This window comes from Chinchilla lanigera, unplaced genomic scaffold (assembly GCF_000276665.1).
Source record: "Chinchilla lanigera isolate Chin_1 unplaced genomic scaffold, ChiLan1.0 scaffold00011, whole genome shotgun sequence".
Classification (NCBI taxonomy): domain Eukaryota; kingdom Metazoa; phylum Chordata; class Mammalia; order Rodentia; family Chinchillidae; genus Chinchilla; species Chinchilla lanigera.
Window position 1 is genome coordinate 623,305 of NW_004955412.1, and position 19,970 is coordinate 643,274.

Here is a 19,970-nt window from a genome sequence, read left to right on the forward strand (position 1 = left end):
TAAAACTCTTGGATCTTTCTTATGAAAAAAATATCTTTTCTTGTCACATCCACTTTACATTTAGGTATATCTCACTGTTACTCTTCCTTCAGTTAACCCAGTGTCAGCAACGGCTAGCCTCTCCATCTACTGAAAGATTTAGTAAGGAATTATCTTTTCTTAGGTCTATAAAGTCCGCTTTCCCTGATAAGTGTGCACTTCTCGAAGTGCTTTTTAATTATATACTGTTCACATTTTCATTTCTGTTCAGAAGCATCTTTAGCTCAGTGTGCACGCATTATTTATTCTCGTACCTAAGGAATTGTTATCCCATAAGCTTTTCTCAGAACTTAAGGTTTAAGATTCTGAGCCCTGGAGGCTGGGGATTTAGCTCAGTGGCAAAAGCGCCTGCCTGGCAAGCGCAAGGTCATGAGTTCAATTCCTGGTACCCGGAAAAAAAACAAAACAAAACAAACAACAACAAAAAAAATTCTGATCCCTAAGGTGTAGGAAAAAGGGAGAGTGAAAACAAGAGATGAAAAGAGTTTTTTAAAATAATAAATGCAATATGTGTATTTCATGTAGATCTTAATTTTAACAAACTGTAAAAATGACCTACAGTGGAAAAATTGAACATTGCTAATTGATAATATAAAGCAATTATAACTTTTAAATGAGATAATGGAATGAAGGTGACACATTTAGAAATCTAAATTACTGGCATACATTGAAATATTTATAAACAAAATTATATGATGATTAAGATTTGCTTAAAGACATTAGGGAGTAATTGAGTGTAGCTTTAGTTTTTATTGTTTTTTTCTCTTTAAAATTAAAACAAACTAACTTGATATTACTCAAAAAAAAAAAAAAAAGAAATAAGATCAGCTTTGCAACTGAACTGGGTAGCCTTATTTCCCCCTCCACGCAGTCTCGGATTTTTCCTATCTTTGCATCCTTTCCACACGGCCCTTGTAAGAGCTCAGCTGCACTTCACAGATAAAGGTCTCCCAAGGTCTCAAATCTGGAAGCTGCTAGATTTTCTAGAGATTTAAGCCTCCAGCTGGCACACCACCCCATCTTCGCGTTGTTTTGGTCAAAGGGAGACACAGGGCCCTTCCAGATTCGGTGCAGAAGGACGTGCACGGTGGTGTAACCTCTGGATGGGTTAAATTTTGGAGGTTTGTACCATATCTAGGTATAAATGAAAACTTCAGAGTTTTAAAGCTGACTTGTCTTCTCTTTCTCAGGTAGGAATTGCTGGACACAAGCAATCTGCGGTGGGCAGAGAGGTCTTGGCCCGTTTCTTCCCCAATCAGTATTTGTCCTCTCCCTCCGGCTTGCCAGGACTTTGGCCCTACTTGTACCAAAGCCAGGAGAGACAACCACAGTAAGAAAAGCAGAAGTTTTCACTTTGGCAATGTCGCCATAGGTGGCTTCATCCCCTGGATTTGGCAGATGTGTAGAGCTGACCCCTCTTAGGACGGGACAGGGGGCTATGGCAGAACAGGTAAGAGAGGATATAAATTCCCTTGAGAGCTCCCTCCAGGTTGCTTGAGATATTTCACTCCATTTTCTAAAAACTATCCAGGACATATTCACCTGGCTTTGTGCTCCTGAAAGTGTGGGTCTTATTCTGACGACTCAGTAAAGTCTCTGCTGGAACCTTCTCACTGCTGGTTTCTCAATCCCTCCAAAGCAATCCTCTCGGGACATTTTTAGAACCGGCCCAGTCATCACCCCGTATTTCCCACCCACGGAAACACTGCTCATGCGTCTTTGACCCACTGATCTCCTAGAACGGAAGTTGGCCTCAGGGCAGGAGCATTTCCTTCATGAGTAACACTGGAGAACCTGGCCAGTCATCTGTGAGACTGGGGATTTTCCGGGCAGCAGTCAGACACCGGTCTGTTCTGTCTCCCTAACGGCAGGGAAGGCATTGAACTCTTCACGTGAATCAAGTGGAGACCTTTTTCAGCGGGGGAAACATCCGAAGCCCATCTCCTGGGGTGGAAATGAAGGATTTACAGATCAAACTTACAAATAAATCTGTGAAGTACCACTGCCCGTGTGGCTGGACTCTCAGCGTTGGTGATGAATTTAAGAACTGACTCTTGGTTCTTGTTTACCTCTTTTTTTGCAAGTCCCAGAGGCTGACTTGTCTCTTTTGGGCAGTATCCATTTTCCATGATATCTTCCTGGCTGAATCGCGACTTTCAAGCTCATATCCTGTTATATGTGATCTGTATACACCAGCTGGGCTCACAGCCCCACTCCTAAGTCACATGCTTGTTTTGAACACTTTTCTAAACACTCCCAAAGGTTTTTTAACCCTACTACTTTGATGTATATAGAGAACAAAGAACACAAGAAAATATTTTAGAATTTCACATTTTAGAAATAATGTATATCCCCAAATCCTCACTTCTTACCCAAAGGAAAAACTAAACACTGACAAATTCCCGTTTTCTCTCTTTCCTCTGCATAGCTGCACAAGTATTCACAGCTAGGAAGTGGGTCGCATCACTGACATGGGTAATCCTGAGTCGGAGTCCGGGCCATCGTGGTAACCATAGCAGCAGGCAGCGATGACATCAGAAACCTGTCTTGGGCTTGTTGGCTCAGTGCGCTGCGCTGAAGAAATCGCAAGGTGGCCTAAAGAACGCAGGAAAAGCCGTTACTCCTTTTGAGAAGTACCTGGAAAAGATCTCTAAACAGCTATCGGGAGTCCTGCAGCCACTGTTAACCCTTCAGTCGGACAATGTGGAAGTGATGTAAGGGGACACGGACACAGATCTGAGTTTATGCATCTGCGAATATACTCGCTCTGACCAGTTTGTCCCACAGTTGGACCTTAACTGTCCCCCAAAGGCCACGAGTCACGGACTGGGCCGCGCCCACCTGGTGCGTTGGGAGGCGGCTGAAACTTAAAGCGACGGGGCCCTGACCTCGTCCTCTGTCTTCCGCGTCCTACCGGGAGAGTCAGTCTGCTCCACCATGGGCGCCCCTCAGGACGCACCACCGCAGGCCAAGAACCGCAGAGCCCACGAACCACGGAGCAGGATTTCTGAAGCTGAGGAAAATGAACCCTTTCTCTGCATAAACTGTTTATCTCAGCTGTTTGTAGCAGTAAAAGAAAGCTGACGAGCAATTTGATCCCGAAAGCATCCAGTGAAGAATGATTATCAGGACCCCAGGCGTTGTGTAAACACTTTTTAAAACACTGCTTGCAGCCATTGCGCTGGATGTCCATGTTACCGATTTCCGCCCGCGCTCCACTCACGCGACGCCCCACTTTCCTTCCAGCTACTCGCGGCCTCTCAGGCTACCTCTCCACATCTGTTCCACCTTACATGGCTTCTAGCTTAGCGCCTTACTTTCCAGGACTCACCCACCGCAGAGACTAAGTTGAAGTATTCCAGGTTTATTATTCATGATACTAACCCACATAAAGCCCTAGCCCGGTGTCTCAGTAATGTTGACCATTTACTGAAAATAGCAACTTTATCCAATAAAGAAAGTGTATAAACCCCACCCTAGCTAGAAGTTGTCTTGTTGACTGTCACGTAGGCAAGTAAGAAACAAGTCTTTAGCTGCACTGAAAATCAGCAATATCGAAAGAATTCACAAGAGAAACTGCACACTCAACCCACATGATTTCCTGATTTCATAGGAGACGCTGCCCTGGTAATAATGAATAAGGGGGCTGGGCTGTGTCTCAGGAGCAAACTGCCTGCTTAACATCAAGGCCCTGGATTCCAATCCCAGCACTGCAAAGATAAAATAAAATAAAAATAGTGAACAAAGGAGGCTAACAACCCTCGCAAAGAAAAAGAAATCCTGCCACCTGAAATGCGCAGATTTACAATCAGGCAGGAGTCATCCGATAAATGCAGTGGCTTCATTCAAAAAGCATGATTCTAGCCCAGTGGGTACTCAAAGCCCCAGACCAGCACTCGCGGCTCTGCAGGATGTTTAGTACATAGCTTCAGGCTTCTAGGGGTGCGCTGACTTAGGAGAGTTCATGGTGCCCACGTCAAGTCTTCCTGGGAGACAGTGGCTCAGCTGGTGGCCGGTTGGCCTCTGACCTCGTGCAGCGGATTCCCCGACCTCTGCGTTGCTCCCACGTTACTGAGGTAGGAACTTACCTTGAGGTAGAAGGAAGACAGACCATATCAGTGTGCCTGGTGTGTCGGGGTGACAGTTAGAAAGAAACACGCAAGGAAATTCAGAACAGTCATACTTAAAGAAAATAGCACTTGTAAGAAACAATCCGTCCTGTCCGGGCTGGTGGCGGCGGCGTCTGTAACCCTAGCACCCTGGGAAAGGAGAATTGCAAGTCTGAGCACAGCCTAGGCAGTTTAGTAACCTAGCAAGACTGTCACAAAATAAAAAATAAAAAGGGCTAGGGATGTAGCTCAGTGTGAATGCCCTGGGTTCAATCAGTAACACACACACACACACACACACACACACACACACACACTCCACCTAAAAATGAAATTATGTCTTAAAACTTTTACTGATCTAATCTGTTGGATAAATTAAGAGAAGCGTACGCTAAAGTAGTGCAAGTGCGATTTCTTCTGAAAGTGGGTTACCATAGGTAACAACACGCTCCGCTGCACGGTAACTAGGAGAACGCGCGCTCTTATTGCAGCGACCCTAGGGCTCGCACAAGTGTCTAGCAGTACATTTAGTAGTGAAGCACGCCCCCTGGTGGATATGAGTAGGGATTTTAACAAAACAGTTGAAATCTTTTTAAAATTTTTTCATTTCCTCTTAATACTTGCAGAATTAAAAAAGAAAGGGTGGGCAGAGTAGCTACTTCACCTACGAGCCATATAAGCTTGGCGTGAAGACTTGCTACAAAGTCAAGGCTTGTTAAGCCCCTGGAGGAGCTAAGATATAAACCCATTCTAGGGTTTCAGTAGAGGAGGTGCAATGGTCTGATGTTGCTCCCTCCACAAAATTCACATGCTGACCCCAAAGTCGTAAGGTGGGCTGGGGATTTAGCTCAGTGGCAAAGCGCCTGCCTGGCAAGCGCAAGGTCGTGAGTTCGGTTCCCGGTACCGGAGAAAAACCAAAAAAAAAAAAAAAAAAAAAAACCAACTCGTAAGGTGATGGTATCAGAAAGTTTCGTCTGTGGGAGACGAGCTGCTTTGCCTACAGGAATGGATTACTGGAGAGCCGCTCTGCTCACCGTCGTGCAGACGGAACGCAAACGCTCGGGGAGAAGCGGACCCACTCCGTGCTCGAGCCAGCGCCTCGGTCTTGGCCTTCGTCTGTAAGAGAAGTGCACTGCTGTGACCATGAGCCGTCCGATGTAAGGCATCATGTTCTAGCAGACCAGGTGGACTTAGTACATTTTTAACCCAAGCGCGATTGACAGTTTGGATGTCAATCCAACAATTATTTGTTGTGTGAGTTGTTCTATGCGTTATGGGATGTTTATTAACATCCCAGTCCACCAACTCGACGCCAGTATCAACCCCTCTTCAGCCCCACCTGTCCTCACAATCAACAGTGCTTGCACATCCTGCCAGACGTCCTCGGGAGCAAAGTCATGTTCAGCTGAGAACCAGCGCAGTAGAGACAACATGACCCGAAACCTTTTCATACCCTCTATCTCTGCTTCTCTGAGAAAAACCTACAAGCAACAGAAATACCAGGAGGGAGGCAAAATGGTAAAAAGTCGCCAAACCCTGTGTATGTGCTCAAGTTGGAGATGAGAAATTCTGAAAGGGTGGCCACAGAGTGAAAAAGTCTTCTGGCATGAGCACCTAGGACTGAGTTTCTCTTAACTGAGATGGGAAGACAGCAAGAGGAGCTAGACTGTCACTGGACAGCAGAGCGGAGCGAAAGGCACCCAACCTGGGATATGTTACATGTAAGAGACATTTCTTAAACACCCAAGTGGACTCAGGAGGCTGAGGCGGGGGATCATCGTGAGTTCAAGACCAGCCTGAACTGCACAGAGACCCTGTTTCAAAAAAGATAAAAAACAAACAAACAAAAAAACACCCAAGTGGAAATGTCAACCTGCACTGAATATACAATTTGAAAATTAGGGGAGAGGCCTGAACTGTTACTCTAAATTTCAGCCATTGGTTTATAGGTAACATTTAGTGAACTTACCTCAAAAGTGAATATAGGTTTAAAATTTTAAAACGAGATGTAAGGATGAAGCCCTGTACAACTCTGAGCGGTCAGTGTAGGGATATGAGAAGGAACAAGCAGCAGAAGCAGACACAACACTAAGGTGCAAAACACGCAGCTGTGATGTCCCCGAAGTCGTGGACACTTGTACAGGGTTCTTCTGTTTACATGAAACGACTTCATCTTAGTAACTCCTGTTGTGATGGGGCCATTTGTAAATATCTATAATTTATTGTATTTTTCTGCAGTAATTTGTTCGTTTAGGTTATGAACTCCTGAGGATGAAGATTTACCATTGCACCCTTAGAGAAACTAGCAGTGACTGGCACACAGTACATAAACAAGTTCAATTGATATGGAAACAATATGAAACTCATCCTTTTGAAATGAAAGTACCTGTAAAATAAAACACTCATTGAGATTCTTAATTAAGTCAAGATTAGCAAAACATGTAGTTAATATGACTGTGATTGTCGTTATCAAGGACTCAACCACAAAAGTCTGCCATGCTGGACCTTACTGTGAAGAGTATGCTCGCCCTCGCCCTGATTTCAGCCAAAGCATCGCGGCTAGCTAGCATTTATTTATTTATTTACTGTTACGGATTGTGTCGAGATGTCACCCCCAAAGCCTCATGTGGTCATGGGACGTTTTCAGAGGTGGCTGAATCTAGTGTGTGTGACTGCTTCCTAGTGCAACGCTGGCACTAAGAGTGCTGGGAGGAAGGGGGTGGCTGCTGGATCAGTTTAGATTAGATTGGCACGGTAGACTGATACAGTATAAGGGATAAGGAGAAGCTTGTCCTTCTACCTTGTTGCTTTGCACAGGCTGCCTGCTATGAACTGGTCTCCCCTGCCAAGCCAACCTACCTATGAACTGAAACCTCCACAGACTTATCTAAGTAAACCTTCCCTCCCTTGATTTTGGGCACTGGGTGTTTTGTCTTAGCAACAAGAAAAGTAACTAAGGCTTATTTATTTATTTATTTATTTTGGTTTTTTTCAGACAGGACCTCGCTGTGCAGTTCATGCTGGGCTTGAACTCATGGTGAGCCTTCTGTCTTAGCCTCCTGCATACTGGGATTACAGTACTGGCCATTTATTTTATACATAAAGAATCTAGATTATAATTTTATTTAAATAAGAAAATTGACTCCAAGACTACATCATCTGAGGCATCAGGACGCATGTTTGAATATGAAAGAGCACGATTAGATTTTATATTGCCTTTACAGGCTTTTAATTGATTAAATAAAAATAACATAATTGCAAAGCTATGTATCAGAAATTATGTAAAATTATTTATACATTAATATTTAACCTTATTTAATCAATTAGCAACTTTATAGATTAATTACACAGGTGAAGAAACAAACAAAAATATTAAGAAGGGTACCCTAAGACATCTAGCCAGCCAGTGGCACTGAATTTGAAACCAGATGTGACTGCAAAAACATTGATCTTAAATATGAGGATCTACTGCCTCACATGTATGAAATGACTACACACAGTTATTCCCAATGCTGGGGATCAAAGCCAGGGTCTTGCATATGCTAAGCACACACTCCACTACCAAGCTACAATCCTAGCTTCCAGGTTGTTTTCCATGCAGCCATTCCTTTTGTTACTGAAGGAGGAAAGGAAATATGGAAAAGGGAACCAAATTTATACTGAGCATGATTATAGCCATTACTCACAGACCATGCTGACAAAAAACACACAGAGCAAAAGCTGGAATGTCCCCAGGAGGTAGAACTGTAAAAGCCACTCTTCCGCTTCAGGCCGCCGTGGAGTGCGTGCTCCTGCCTCCGAGCCTCACCATGTCTTCCCACAAGACTTTCAGAATCAAGAGTCCTGGCCAGGAAGGAAAAGCAGAATCGCCCCACTCCTCAAAGGATTCGGATAAGACTGGTAATAAAATCAGGTACAACTCCAAGAGGAGACAGTGGAGGAGGACCAAGCTGGGACTGTAAGGAGCTGCACATGAGCTACAGCACTTTTACCCTCTTGGAGGTCGTGAGAGGATACCCTCTTTATCATGGTCAAGAAGATATCACCATATCAAGCTTTAAAAATACCATTGGTGAGACAGTGGAATATACTTAATCAGGAATCTTAAATCTTTTTCTGTGATCAGCACTAGGAGATCAACAATAAATATTTGAAACCCTTAAAAAAAAAGAACCGTGAAAGCTAACTTTTTTTTTTTTTACTTTTTAGTACTGCCTCCCCACATAGAGCTGAGATGCTGTTATTTTTGCTATGAAAAAACACAAACATACAAAAGTGGAACAATATAGTACAATGAACCACTGTCTACCGCATAGGTCATTTAAAATTAACAACTCAGCTAACCCTGCTTTTCTAAATTTTCATCTGTATTCGTCAGCTTTCCCTTCACTGGCAAAACATGGCCAACACCCGCAACGTAAAGGAGAGGAGGCTCATTCTGGCCCACAGTTCTCAGCGTGTTCACTCCGTGACTGCCTGGCCTCACAGCAGGAACACCGCGGTAGCAAAGCATGGCAAAGGAAAGCTGCCCGCTTCAGGACAGCCAGGAAGCCCAGAGGAAGAGAGGAGCCAGAGAAAGTCCAGAGCCACACCTCTAGGGACACACCTCTCCCAACCAGCCCCGAGCACACTTCGCAATGAACTCATCTTTGAACCTATCTGCTGAGAAGCACAGCACCCCCATGACCCAGTCAGCTTCCAAAAGCCCCTCTCTGAACATGAGGCTTTTGGGAAACATTCCAGATCTAAATCACATTTCCCCTTGGTCCCTGAAAGGCTCATTTCCATCTCAGAGTGTAAAATGTACTTTGCCCTTCTCTAAGTCACCAAAGTCTTAACAGTTTGAGCAAGCCTGAAAAGTCCAAGTCCAAAGTCTCCTCTGAGACTCAAGGCAAACTCTTAGCTATGAGCTCCTGTAAAAATAAAAAAGAAACACACAGGGTAAAGCATTTTGTCTTATTCACTTTCCTCTGGGACAAAATACCTGATAAAGGCTACTAAAAGGAGGAGAGGTTTATTTTGGCTCATGTTTTAGTCTAAAATCATGTGGTTTCAAGGCAGGATAGCACGGCACAAGGGAATAGGGAGGAATCACCGCTCACCTCAGGGAGGACAGGAAGCAGAGTGAAGGGAAAATCCAGGCAGAAGATACAGCCTTGCAAGTCTCACCTCTAGTGGCGTGCCTCTTCTGATCAGCTCCCAGCCCCTCGTGCCAAGTCAGGTATACTGCCCCCAATAATCTAGTCACCCCCCAAAAATCCAGCCTCTGAGCATGTGAGGTTTTCAGGAGACACCTAGATATAACTGTGTTATGGTTGATCGTGTCAATTTAGTAGTAACGCCCAGCTAAACTGGCTCAGCATAGTTCTTGGTATGGAAGACCCACCCTCAGGAGGACTATTGCCAGAATGGTATAAAAAGGGAAACAGAGAAGACAGGCTTGCTTCTCTTTTCTTTGTAGGTCTCCAGTCTTTGCCTTCACCTTGGATGTTGTCTCCTGGCTCCCAGCACAATTTTCAGCTTCTAGCACCAACCCTTCAGCCTCCCATTGCAGACCCTTCAGCTTCCTGATACGGACTTGCACAGAACACTACCTGGAGCTTAAAGTCTTGGACTGGATGCTTTAGACCCCAATGCACAGAAGACCTCTTGCACTCCTCCACACCCAACTCTGTGAGCCGATCTTGTAAATTCTTATGTATTTGTATATCTTGTATTATATGTTTCTCTAGTAAGCACTGAATGATAGAAACCAGAACACATTTCCATTCAAAAAGGTAGGAGTCAGACCAAAAACACAGCCAAAAGTTAGTAAGTCAAACATTAAATCCTGTAGCTCCATGTCCAGCACCCAGGGCAGGTGGTGGCCAGATGTGAATTGCTAAGAGCTTGGGCACCTCTGCTCCAATAGCCATTCTGGTTGGAGCTCATGGGGCATCTCTCTTAGACTGGCTCCACTCACTGCCTGTGGATCTCCTCAGCAAACATGGATGTTTCTGGCCTCTCCAACTTCTTCGGGTTTCCACTGCACCTTTGGCTTCACACTCACAGCAGTATATATTGTCCTTTAAGGGGTACAAGGCCTTGTCTCCCAGGTCTTCCTTTGAAATCTGGGTAGAAGCCTCCATACCTCACAACTCTTTCATTCTGTATGCCTCAAAAACCAGCATGATGTGAACAACATCAAAGTCTGCCACCAGCTTGAGCAGTAGCCTGTCCCTCTTGCAGCATGACTGCATAGGCCTCTGAGTACCAGAGTGGTTGAATGTGGGAATACACTTCCATAGGTGGACCTGAGTGACCAGAGTTCCATGTGACGCTCTTCTCAAAGCACAGTCTTTCAAAGGAGTTTCCCCCCTTTAAACCTTTGAGCTTGTGAGGACGGGTCTAGCCATTTTTTGAGATGCCCCAAGGCATTTTTCCTATTGTCCTCATGCAAAGTACTTGGTTTCTTAATATTTTTAATTTATCTTAAAAACTTTTAATATTAGTATGTGTTTGCAATGCATGATGATTACATTTCTCATGGGAAGTTAGTATGCTTATAAAATAGTTTTTTAATTTTTATTTTAAAGAAAATAGTACAAAAAAGAATAATAGCAAAATACAAACAAAACAAAGCAAGGACATCAAAAATGATATGGGGTTTCAAACCAAATGATAGGGATTAACAGTGGTTGATACATGTTTATAAAATACATCTTAATTCATTTTTCATCCCCTTCCCTTCCTATCCCTCACTGTTCCCTCAAATCTTTTGATTCTCTTCCTATTTGTGAAAAAAATCCATCACCCTATCTTATTACCTTTTTTGAAAATGTTTAAATTTTAGTGTAATACAAGTAGATATTAATAAAGAAAATACAAAACAATTCTTACTTCTATGGAAAAATAGAGCAAAATTTCATAACAAAATAAAGAGTATCATAATCCTAAAAGAATAGCCAAAATGTTATCAGAGTATAAGTCATAGACAAAAGAAACAACAACAAATTATTCTCTCCTACAAAGAAGAAATAAATAAAAGGTAAAACTTCCTATTCAATGAACAAAAGAAACTAGTAACATAAATGAAACGAATTAGCTTTCATCCTAAAATATTTTTTAAACAACAGAATAGATAATTTGCAGAGTTGTTTGAATTTTTGTCTACTTCCTACTTATCTATCTTCTATTTTGATATATCTCTATATATTTTCATATAAGAGAAACCATATGATATTTAACACGATCCTGCCAGCTTGAACACCGGAGGTACGTGGATGACTGTCCCATCAGGCAGCTTGAACCACCAGTGGCTAGCTATTTTGCAGAAGATGGTGGAATTTACATCAGAGCTTCCCAGCAATGAGACATATGAATTATAGCCCCATTGTGAACATGTTAGGCTTGTGTGTGCAACTTATTTAACATTACATGTTCAAATGGATCAAGTTTATCTTTCTTTGTGGCAGAGTAGTACCTCATTGTGTATGAATACAACATTTTTATTTATTGATTAATCTATTGATAGATATATATGCTGTTTCCAAGATCTAGCTATTACAAACTATGCATCTATAAACATCAGTATGCATATATCCATGCAATATGATGACTTTAACTTTTTGGGAACATACCTAGAGAAAGGATAGCTGACTGTAATGGAATTTCTATTTTTAATTTTTTTGAGAAATCCCCAGTATGATTTTTGAGGAATTTCCACTCTGATTTCCATAGTGGATATACGAGTTTACACTCCCACCAACAGTGAGGAAGAGTTCCTTTTTCCCTACATCCCTGTCAGCATTTGTTAGTATTTGGTTTTCTGATGATGGTCACTCTTTTTGTGACAAGATGGTATCTCAATGTAGTTTTAATTTGCATTTGTCTGGTGGCCAGTGATGTTAAATAGCTTTTCATGGCCATTTGTACTTCTTATTCTGAAAAGTGTCTATTCATTTCAGTTGCCCATTTTTTGATTGGGTCTTTTGCTTTGGGAACTCTTCGAGTTCTTTATACATGCTAGATGTAGAAGAGTCTTTTGTATGATGACTAGTCCTCTGTATGATGAATAGCTGGTGTCTTGGTCACTTTTTTCTCATTGCTCAGACAAAATACCTGACACCCAATATCAAGGAAGAAAAGGTTTATTAGCTCACAGTCTGTGGAGGTGTCAGTCCATACTCGGCTAGCTCCAAGGCAGGGTGACACAGGGCAGAGGGCAACGATTTATGGCAGCAAAAAACAGCAAAAGCAACAACAGCAAAAGGGAGGAGTGGTGGCAAGCAGCCTCTTTCTCTCCATTATGTATGCAAACTATCTGCCCCAGGGCAGGTACCCATAATCCCAGCATTGGATCATGGATCAATCATAAACTTTAAAAGCCTACCCCTTGTCTGCATGAGGCTTTGTGGGGACATCCAGACACAAACCATCATCGCTGGCAAAAAATGTTTTCCATTCTCTTCATGCTGGCTGTTTCCTTTGCTGTGCAGAACCTTTTAAATTTTATATCTCATTTGTTTACTCTTGACATTATCATTTCTTGTGCCGTTGTAGTTCTGCTCAGAAAGTCCTTGCCTATGCTTATATTTTCAAGAGTTTCATCTGTTTTAACTTTCAGCAGATTAAGAGTTTCTGTGTTGATATTTATATCTTTCATCTATTTTAATTTAGGTTTAGTATATGGTGAGATATATTTGGTCTAGATTTAGTCTTCTGCCTAAAGATACCCAATTTTCCCAGCATCATTTATTACAGAAGCAATCTTTACTCCACTGTATGTCTTTTGTCCTTTTGTCAAATATCAAAAAGCTGAATGTGCCTGAGGGTTCTGCTTCCTCTATTCCATCGATCCACATGCCTGATTATATGTCAGCACCATGCTGTTTTAATCACAATAGTTTTTTAGCATAACTTCAGATCTGGGATTGCGACGCTTCTTGTTTGGTTTTTGTTAGCCAGGATCACTTCTGCTATTCTGTGTCTCTTCTGATTCCTTATGAACTTTATGATTGCTTTCTCTAAATATGTGAGAAATGCTGTTGGCATTTTGGTGAGGCTGGCATTAAATCTCTGTATCAGTTTTAGAAGTACAGTGGACTTCTGAGTCATGACCAGCTTCACATATGAACACCCTGGTTATGACTGGAATTTTAGGTTTAACTTATGGCCAAAGTTTTGAGCTATGACCTGAATGCCAGACACTTGTGGAGTTCTACACAAGGGCTCATGATGCCAGAAAAGTGTATGTAAGCATATGTAAACATCAGCCTGAGCCCAGGTACATGTGTCTGTGGATATGATTTTAGTAGGTGCTTTATATAATCACTATGATTACTGCTATCAAAATGGCCCCCAAAAACTAGAAAAAAGACTGAGGAAGAAAAGGAAGGTAAAGAAAGCAATCACGTTGTGGCCTTTGTGTGGAAGATCTTGGTAATACGTACACCCTGTTAAAATCCATCATCTCAACAATCCTAGAGAAAAGATTTGTATGAGGAAGCTACTGTTGCTAAAGGTGTTACTCAAAATAGTAAGTCATGATCATTATTAGATGAAGTAGAAGGGCTAGTATCAGTGTGGAAAGGCAGACGGCAGGTTATAGCCTATCTGACTCTATAATTCTGTTGGGAGCAGTGGAAGTTAGCTCTTGTGTGTGAGGGTAGGAGAGAGCCAGAGTGCCTCAGGCAGTCAAGCTGCCTCAGTATTGAAAAAACTATCCTGCTTGGACCATTACAGTCGTTAGTCCTTAGGCAACATTATCTCTCAGGATGCTACTTTGCAAGTGTATAAAATAAACACCCCTCCTGTTGAGGTCAGTCCTCATGCTCATCAGGCAAGAGGTAACTCCACCTGACCCCAGCTATCTGTTGTCTCTTGCCTATATTTTCTAAATCCTCTCGCCGTGTTCTCCTGGGGACCACCGAGAGGCCATCGACTCCCACATAATTTGTGAAAATGCTAGAGCTATAAATGCAGATCTTATAAAGGATCATCCATCAGTGAGTGATAATGGTGAAACATTTCATGTCAGTCAGGGATGGTTTCACAATTTTAAAGAGAGACCTGGAGGTCCTAGCGTTACTAGGGATGGTACAGCAGCCAGTGCTAATAAAAAGGCTGCTGAAAATTACATACGCCACCTTGAAACAATAACACAGAGGAATGGCTTTTGCTCTCATTAAATTTTCGGCTGTGATGAAACTGGCCTTTTCTGGAAGGAAATGTCCCAGAAAATACATATTACCCAGGAAGAGAAGAAAGTGCCAGGCCATGAGCCTACGAAGAGCAGGCTACCATTGCTATGTGCCAGTGTGAGTGGTGACCTCAAGATAGAGCCTCTCTTGGTTTATCAGTCTGAGATCCCCAGAGCATTTAGAAAACATAAAGTCACGAACAGGCAAGGGGTCATGTGGAGATCTAATGCAAAAGCCTAGGTAACAGGAATACTTCTTCTTGAGTGGATCAGGGAGGCTTTCTGTCCGACTGTTAAGCAATATCTAGAGGACAAAGGTTTAGCACGCAAGGCTGTCCTCATCAAGGACAACGCTCCTGCTCACCCAGACTGGGAAGAATTGGCAAAGAATTCCAATGGCTCTCAGTCAAGTTCCTCCCACCTAACACAGCTCCTCTATTGCAGCCTGTGGACCAGCAGGTTACAGCTAACTTGAAGAAGCTCTACACCAATGAACTGTTCCTGAAGTGCTGCCAGATGGTCTCAGATACAGATTTAACCCTTAAAGAGTTCTGGGAGGAACATTACGTCCTTTCCCATGTGGGTATTGAGAAATCCTGTGCCAATATCCCTGTAAGGACACTGAGATCTGCCTGAGAGTGTGGCCTAAAATTATACAGGAGAGAGATTTTGAAGGCTGTGTAGAGCAGCCTGAGCTTTCAATTGACCCCGTGGTTGATGACACTGTCACTACCGCAGAGTCCACAGGCTTCCAGGTAGACAGTGATGATGCTGAGGAACTGGTGGAGGAGCACTCAGAGGAACTGTCCACAGAACAACTTCAGCAACTTCTGGCTGAGCAAAAGAATGGCAGTTGAGGAGCTTTCTGAAGAGAAGAGGAAGTGTCCACAATCAGTGGAGCAAAGTTCTTGTGAAATAGAGGAAATTCTGAAAAAATGGACAGAACTACAAACATTTGTAGAGAAGACCCACCCAGACAGAGAAAAAGCCAGTTATTGCATTCACTTATTTAATGACAATGCCATGTCATACTACAGCATAGTGATAAAGAAAAGACAGAAACGGACAACCTTAGACCAGTTTTTAGGTCCAAAGAGGTTGAAAACTAGTAAGCAGCAAGTAGGCCCTAGTGGGCTACAGACTCTCCCAAGAGAAAGGACACCAGAGAGCCGGATTCCTGATGTTCCTATGGAAGGAGACTCTCCTCCCAAACAATAACCACCTTCCATTTCATGCTCCTTCCTGCAAGCCAGAGACGTCAACTGGAATGGTGAGCACAGTATGAAATTGTTGTTTCTGGTAAACTAGGCACACTTTATAACTTCTGCTGAATACGTTAGGAAAATACTGGTGTTTCTGGTAAATTATGCACATTACAACCTTTTTTATTATGAAAAGCTTAGTGAAGGGGTGCTTTGGGAGCATTATAGGTATCTCCTTTATTTCCTATGGGAAAAATAGTTTTGACTCAAAACCAATTTGAGTTACAACCAGGCCCCACAAACAAATCGAGTTGAAGTCAGGGGTCCACTGTACAGTCATTTTGATTATACTGGGTCTATCTACTTAGGAACAGGGAATATCTTTCCAGTTTCTGATGTTCTCCTCAATTTCAATTTTCAGAATGATGTAATTGTCATTGTAGAGGTCTTTCATTTCCTTCATTAGATTATTTCCTAAGTTTTTAATTTTTCTTGACACTATTACGAATGGTATTTTTTCCTAACTTGTCAGTAGGGTTATTATTCATGTACAAGAATGCTAATGCTTTTGTGTTGATGCATTACTGAATTTGCTTGTAAGAGCTTTTTGGTGGGTGTTTTGGGGTCTTCTAGGTAGAGCATATCATAATTTTACTTTTGGGGCTGGGGATTTAGCTTAGCTGCACAGCGCTTGCCTGGCAAGTGCGAGGTCGTGAGTTCAATTCCCAGTACCGGAAAAAAAAACCAAAAAAAACCCCCCAAAATCCTAATAATTTGACTTCTTTGCTATACATATTTTTTCTTTTCCTTGCCTAATTGCTGTTTCAAGTAAGATATTGATCAAGTGTGGTGACAGGAGACATCCTTGTTTTTGATTTTAGAGGGAATGTTTTCAGTTTTTCCCTGTTGAGTATGATGTTGGCAGTAGGTGTGTCATAAATAGCTTTTATGAGATTTTGCTAGGGTCCTTCTCTACACCTATTTTCTTCAAGGTGTTTATCATGAATGGATGTTGGATTCTGTCAAGGCTTTCACTGTGTCTGCTGAGATAATCACGTGATTTTTGTTCCTGCTTCTATTTATGTAGTGTATTACATGTATTGATTTTCATATATCAAACTATCCCCACATCCCTGGGATGAAGTCTACTTGGTCATGATGTATGTCCATTTTGATGATTCTTTAAATAGTTTGCTAGTACTCTTACTGAGGATTTTTGCATCTATATTCATTAACGAGGTTTTCTATAATTCTTTCTTTGATCCTTGTCTGGTTTGGGAATCAGGGTAATGGTAGCTTCCAGGAATAACTTCGGAAGAATTACTTCCTTTCAATCTCATTACAAAGCTTACGTAGTATTGGCATTAGAACTTCCCGGACATTTTTACAGAATTCAGCAGTGAACTTCTCTGGAACTGGACTCTTCTTAGTTGGCAGGTTATTACTGCTTCAATTTCATTGCTTGCTACTGGACAACTCTGAGTTTTTAAATCCTTTTGGCTCAATTTTGGTAATTCATAGGTATCTAGGAATTTATCCATTTCTTCTGAATTCTCAAATTTATGCACGTTTGTGAAGTAGTTGTTCATGTTTTTATTTCAGCAATGCCCATTGTGATTTCACCTCTTTCACTGCTCACTGCATTGACTTGGGGTTTTTTCTTTCCTGTTTTGGTTAGGTTGGTTAAGCGTTTGACTATTTTATTTTTTTGAAGAACTAACTCTTCGTTACTTTTTTTGGTCTTAATTTCATTGGTTTGTACTCTGACTTTTATAACTTCCTTCCCTGTGCTAGCCTTGTGATTCGATTGTTCTTGTTTCTCCAGAACCTTGAGGCGCACCATTACGTTGTTTAATGGCTATTTTTGCGGTGTGGGCATTCACAGCTATAAACTTAGAAATACTTTCATCGTGTCTCGTAAGTTCTTGTATGTTATACTTGCACTATCACTCAGCTCTAGGGGCTAGGAGCTTATCTTTTTCCTTGACATCTTGTTAGGAATGTATTGTTTAATTTCCATGCATTTGCATAACGTTGCCTTTTATTTCTAACTTCCTTGTGCTATGGTCTGATCATGTGCATGGTATAATTTCAGTTCTTTTACATTTACTTAAGGTTGACTCATTGGCTAGTATGTGATCTATTTGGAGAAAGCTCCATGTGCTGCTGAAAAGAATACACTCTATTGTTGCATGGAACACTGTAGATATGCCTATTAAGTTCATTTGTTTGAAAGTTTTATTCAACTCTAATAATTTGTCTAGTTGATCTGTTTATGTTAGCAGAGTACTGAGGTTCCCCACTGTAATAGTGTTTATCTGATCTTTTATGCCCAGTAGTACTTCTTTTGTGAAGTTGACTGTACCATTTTTTGGTGCATTTATGTTAATAACTGTTACCCCTTTCTCCTGGAATGTTCCATTAACCAAGACAGTAGTGACCTCCTTTGCCTCTTTCACTCAGTTTTGAAGTCCTAATTTTTCTGAATCTAAGATAGATATAGTACACCTTTGGTGTGTGTTGTTAATGATCCCAAGGCTATCCAGATATTGGCACCTCAGGAAAACCAATTAATAGCAACACCTATGTCACCTTGGCTATGGTAATAAAATCAGCATTAGACTCCGTCTCAACATAAACAAGTAGAGCTCTTTGTATTAAGAATATATCTCTTCTGGATACTTTGAGCAGTTACCGACCAATACTTATCTCCAATAAAAGATGCAAAACATGGGTTTTTTTTGGGGGGGGGGGATTTTTTTCTTGTACCGGGAATCGAACTCACGTCCTTGCACTTGCCACGCAGGCGCTGTGCCACTGAGCTAAACTCCCAGCCCCAACACGGTATTCAACACGTATATGGCCAACCTTCTCAAATAGGAACAGCATAGAGCACGCTTTGACACGCGTCTCTCAACATTATCCAGTAGTAACGGAGTATTCTTACCACATAGTATCCCCTGCATGGACACACCACAGTACTCAATCTGTTGCTTTCTGATTTTTGCTATTATAATTGTGTACATCTTTTGATTTGTACAAGTGTACATTTGGGATAGCCATAGAATTTGGACTGTTCAAAGTATACATGAATGTGTAGTTCATTAGTGAAACCTACCTTCACAGGGACTGTTTTTTCTTGACCACTGGCAACATGTGAGGACCCTTCCCCTACAATCTCATCAGCCATTCTGTCAGATTCTGTTTTTTCAGTCTGTGAGAAATGGTAACTCATTTCTGTTTTGTTCTGTTTTTTTTTTTTTTTTTTGAGACAAGGTCTTGTTATGTACTTCAGCCTGGCCTTAAACTCCCTGTTACCCAGGCTGGCCTCAGAACTCATGGCAATCCTCCTGCCTGTCTCCCATGTGCTGGGATTACTTGTATGTGCTACCACCCAACTTCATTTTTTATTTTAAAAGACTATTTTCATAGTTACATATTTACATTTTTCCTATTCATTTCTCTGATCTGGTTTTCTGCAGAGATGTTTAGTCAACCTCCTTAAGGAAAATTTAGTCTCTTCTTACTCCTGTTTCTCAGATCAGTTTTTTTGTAGTGTGTTTGCTTGCAGTAAATCTACATCCCTTGGGTGGTACACGTACGTTAACACATCTCAGTATTTTTCCCATATGAGAAAGATCTGCCCCTGCTTCCTGTTACCTTCTATTTTGCTGTTTATAATCTGGATTTCTCATACAAGAAAAACCATGCAATATTTAAGCTTGTGACTGACCTATTTCACATAACATGGTCTTTCTTGTGCTTGATCCATTGTGTCAACTTGGGGAGTCCAGAGGCTCAGCGAAGTGACTCAGCAGTTCTGCATCCTGGGGTGAGAACACGCCCTTACCCTTCTGGGATGTTGTTCACTGCGTCAGTTTGAGAACTTTAGAAGGTTAACTATGTGACTCAGCAGGGAGCCAGGGTGCTTACTTTGTATACATCCTGAGCCGGTGCAAGAGGAGGGTGTGGAGATTATGTGAGTGCTACATGCCCCTTGAGGGGAGGCAGCCTGCTTCAGTGTAAGGGAGAGAGGGAGGCCCGCTCTTCTCTGCCACTCCTCCCTTTCGCTGTCTTCTGCCATGAACTGTTGCCCTCCGCCATGTGCCATCTGCCTTGGAGCCAGCCGAGTGTGGACTGAAACCTCCATTAACTGTGAGCTAAATAACCCTTTCCTTCCTTCATTTTGGGCGTTGGGTATTGTGTCTCAGCAACGAGAGAAAAGTGACCAAGACAGTCTCACCGTGCATCCATTTACCTACAAATGATTCCAGTTCATCTTTATGACAGATCAGTACTCCCTTCTGCTTAAATGTCTTCTCCCTTCACCCACTCATCTGCTGCTGGCCATGCAAGGGACTTCCAAGATTTAGCTACTACAAACCATGCTGCTACAAACTGAGTATGATGTCTTTAACTCTTTTGAGAAGACAGAGAGAA

The 19,970-nt window shown here is 42.0% G+C and overlaps 2 protein-coding genes across 4 annotated transcripts in view; one reads left to right on the forward strand and one right to left on the reverse strand.

Annotated features, from left to right (window-relative positions):
* Window positions 1–19,970, reverse strand: part of Fam76b (family with sequence similarity 76, member B) — a gene marked incomplete at its 5' end in the record, with an annotated part of 47,364 nt that overhangs the window by 6,216 nt on the left and 21,178 nt on the right. Inside the window, 3 exon segments of the mRNA XM_013511049.1 lie at window positions 2,412–2,634; window positions 4,128–4,298; window positions 5,150–5,264. Coding sequence (XP_013366503.1) covers window positions 4,291–4,298; window positions 5,150–5,264 — 123 coding nt within the window.
* Cep57 (centrosomal protein 57kDa) overlaps window positions 15,414–19,970 on the forward strand; it is a 55,120-nt gene continuing 50,563 nt past the window's right edge. For 2 of the 3 annotated variants that reach the window (XM_013511048.1, XM_013511047.1), the window contains exon 1: window positions 15,417–15,598. In XM_013511048.1, coding sequence (XP_013366502.1) covers window positions 15,509–15,598 — 90 coding nt within the window. In that variant the 5' untranslated portion in view covers window positions 15,417–15,508. Of the gene's footprint in view, window positions 15,599–19,970 lie in introns of all 3 variants that reach the window. The other variant, XM_013511046.1, reaches the window with a different exon arrangement.